The sequence below is a fragment of the Pygoscelis adeliae genome, unplaced genomic scaffold, assembly GCF_000699105.1.
Source record: "Pygoscelis adeliae isolate BGI_AS28 unplaced genomic scaffold, ASM69910v1 Scaffold193, whole genome shotgun sequence".
Lineage (NCBI taxonomy): Eukaryota > Metazoa > Chordata > Aves > Sphenisciformes > Spheniscidae > Pygoscelis > Pygoscelis adeliae.
In genome coordinates, this window is record NW_008824406.1 from 46,115 (window position 1) to 49,298 (window position 3,184).

Below are 3,184 nucleotides of genomic sequence, written 5' to 3' on the forward strand. Positions count from 1 at the left end.
AAATGACTTTTGGGTGCAGTTAAGGGAAAGCAAAGGGGAAAGGACAAATGCAAACTGATACTCAGATCTGCGGGTTTTTTTTTTTTTTTTTTTTGCTCCCTCTGGTACCGTCTGTAGGCGATGGTAGGGCTGAGAGCGGTGAGAGATGAAGTGGCCGGGGAAAACGCTGCGCCGATGGAGGACGGCTTGTTCCTAAACCACGTGCCGCCTGCTTCAAAGCTTTGCAAAAACCACGTCCTCGTCTTGGAGTTTGCAGGGGTAGAGCTTGATAACCTTTGGTGTAACGTGCGTGGCTTGCAGATGCGTTCCTGGTGCTACTAATTTTCTTTGTGACCTTACTGTTGTCTTTTTCCCTTCCCCCCATGAAGCTGTGAAGTGGAATGCCATGGCCAGTTCCTCGGACAGTGAAGATGACGGGTTCATGGCCGTGGATCCAGAAGACGCTGTGGCTGAAGGGACGATGGAGCAAGACGATGAGCCGCCTGCTGAGCTGGAGGTCGAGGAGACCAGGCATAACAGATCAATGCTGGAGCTCCCAGAAGAGGTTTTGGAATATATCCTCTCCTTCCTCTCACCCTATCAGGAGCACAAAACTGCTGCCCTTGTCTGCAAACAGTGGTATCGACTAATCAAAGGTACAAACAGCTGTCGTGAGAGTGCATTTTTTTTAATTGTGGGAACACAGATTCATATCCCAGCTGCTCTTCCCTTTGCTGCGGCCTCGCCTGTTGTTTTCCCCCTCAAACTCCACTTCTGCAAAATGCCAGAAAAATAGCTACAGCCGTCGGGTCGCTTGCTTTGCTGAAGACATTGCTAATAATGGCACAGAACTGAGCCCCTCAACCTCTTTTGTAGTTCAGAAGAGTGAAACCTCAAACCCCCCACGACAGAGCAGCTCACTCGTGTTGCTTTTGAATGCTCCCTGTGCGCTGCTGACGCGCAGCGCTGTTGACCTTGCATTCAGGCTTCCTCTCCACCACGCAGCAGTCCCCCGTTGCCGGTGTCCCATGTCTAATGTGGCTGTAATTGCGCTTCGTTTGTGTCTTGCTCAGTAATTAACATTCCCAAAGCTTATGCTTTCGGCTGGAAGCAAAACCGTGTCTGGTTCTTACAGCTCTGCTGAAGATAAGTGGTATATAAAATCTGCATTAATATAGATCTACATATTCAGACTTCCTGAAAGAGTAGCCCTGAGATACAGATACTTCACTTTGCCTCTGTGCAGCATTAATTCTGAAGCCTTATAGGGATATTTTAATGCTAGATATATATGATACGACAAATAGGTAGGTAAAGTTTGGACAAGGATACAAGCAAAGCTATCTGCTTCGGTATTTTTTTAATACGTTGGATGATTTCTGTTGTGTTTCTGTTGGGGACACGCGTTTTGATTGCAAGCTTCATTAAAAACCAAGCAGTTTAAGAGGAGACCACAGTTAAAGCTGTCGGAAATGAAGCAGGCTGCTGCACGAGGGTAACTTGTTTCTTCTGGAAAATGCGGAGCGGGTGTCAGGTGAGAAATGCTTTTGGCAGGCGTGTGGGGTGATGTCTAATTTGTGGACTTCTCTGCACATGTGAAAGCATTCCTCAGATTCCAGGCATTTTCTGCCTTGCCCAGAGTTTAACAGGCTGGAGGTTAAAAACACAGCTACTTCAGAAGCAAGCGTTGCACAAAATTACTCTTTTTGCATAATTTTGGGTCAGCAGCAGCCCGCAACCCTGTTGAAAAGTTTTTTCAAGTGTCCGCGGCCCTTGAGTCGCTGCTCGGCTGCGCTTTCTCACGCGTGCTTGTTCCTGAAGCAGCCTTGAGAGATGCAAAGGATGCAGCTGGAATGAACAAGCACCTGGTGATTCACCCCAAAAGAGACTGTGGGAAACATCCCTGGAGGGGAGGGATGAGCAGCCCAAGGCGCAACGTGGCACCGGAGTGAATTGTCCGAGGGTCGGGCCTCGGGGGATGAGTGGTGCTGGGCAGCCGTGCCGTTTTTGCGGCAATTACAGCAAAAAGAGAGAGTGTAATTGCTAACCTGCTCACCACAACGCAGAGAGGTCACTTGAGGTAAACGCTCCATTTGTTTTCTTCTGGTTAATTTTTCCTGTTTGTCAGGATACATCTGCTATGGAATCTTATAGTTCGGATTACATTTCCCACGTGACTCTTGGGGACCAGCTGCTTGAGGACGCCAGGCTTCTTTTTTTTTTCCTTTTAAAAAAACTTCCTGCTTTATATCCCAGAGTGTGATTTCTTGCTGGAGGTGTTCCTGGCATGGGGCTTTCAGTAAACAAATCCTTGGGGAGGGGGGAAAAATCTTGGCAGGTTGTGGCATCCTCAGCGTGAGGGCTGCCATAGCATGGCGGATGCCACCGAGCATCTGCCGAGCTGCTGCAGTCGTAAATCTTCACCAGACCCTTTTTCTTCCGCAGGGAGGAGTCTCTGGCCCCTCTCGGCACAAACACAGCCACATGTACTCCATACACAAATTAATTGCAGCTCTGGGGCTGGCCTGCTCTGCAGAGGAGCTGTTGTCGGCCAGATCCTCTCCCTTGCGTGGCTAAGGAGGAACATTTTCACCCAAGACACACTGACTTTTATCATCGGTGTCTCCTCTCGTATTTATTTTGGATTCCTGGGCGGTAGCTGTGTGCACGCTCTTAAAAATTCATTATTGCACGTTATTTGTCCTCGAAGGTCTGTTAAGGGAAGGGCAGCTGCTCCTCTGGGGGTGTGATACGGGGACAGCAGGCCTGCGTTGCAGCAGAAGAGGCTGAAAAGCAGCTCTGCGAAGGCATCACACGTGCTTACCTTTCACAAAGGCTTTGCTTTCTGTCAGCTCTAGCTTGGTATGTTGGAAGTGTAGTGAATCAGTTCAGTGAACGTTGCTGATCTCCGCATTTGCAGAGTCCCTGTTCTTTATTCTCTTTAATCCTCTGAATTTCCACCAGCGTATTTATAATCTAAATACAGGGGTTCTTTATAATTGCTGTCACGCTGCTTGTGCAACTGTGCAGGCACGGTTCGTTCCTAACGTGCCCCAGATTTTGCTGACATGTTGTTTTTCCCTAGGCGTGGCCCATCAGTGTTATCACGGCTTTATCAAAGCAGTGCAAGAAGGAAATATTCAGTGGGAGAGTCGCACTTACCCCTACCCTGGAACCCCCATCACACAACGCTTCTCGCACAGTA

The 3,184-nt window shown here is 48.7% G+C and overlaps 1 protein-coding gene across 1 annotated transcript in view; it reads left to right on the top strand.

Moving 5' to 3' along the window:
* The window catches only part of FBXO42 (F-box protein 42), a 35,107-nt gene that overhangs the window by 1,190 nt on the left and 30,733 nt on the right, over nt 1-3,184 (top strand). Inside the window, exons 2-3 of the mRNA XM_009320428.1 lie at nt 369-635; nt 3,065-3,181. Of these exons, the coding sequence (XP_009318703.1) occupies nt 386-635; nt 3,065-3,181 (367 nt within the window). The 5' untranslated portion in view covers nt 369-385. The remainder of the gene's footprint in view (nt 1-368; nt 636-3,064; nt 3,182-3,184) is intronic.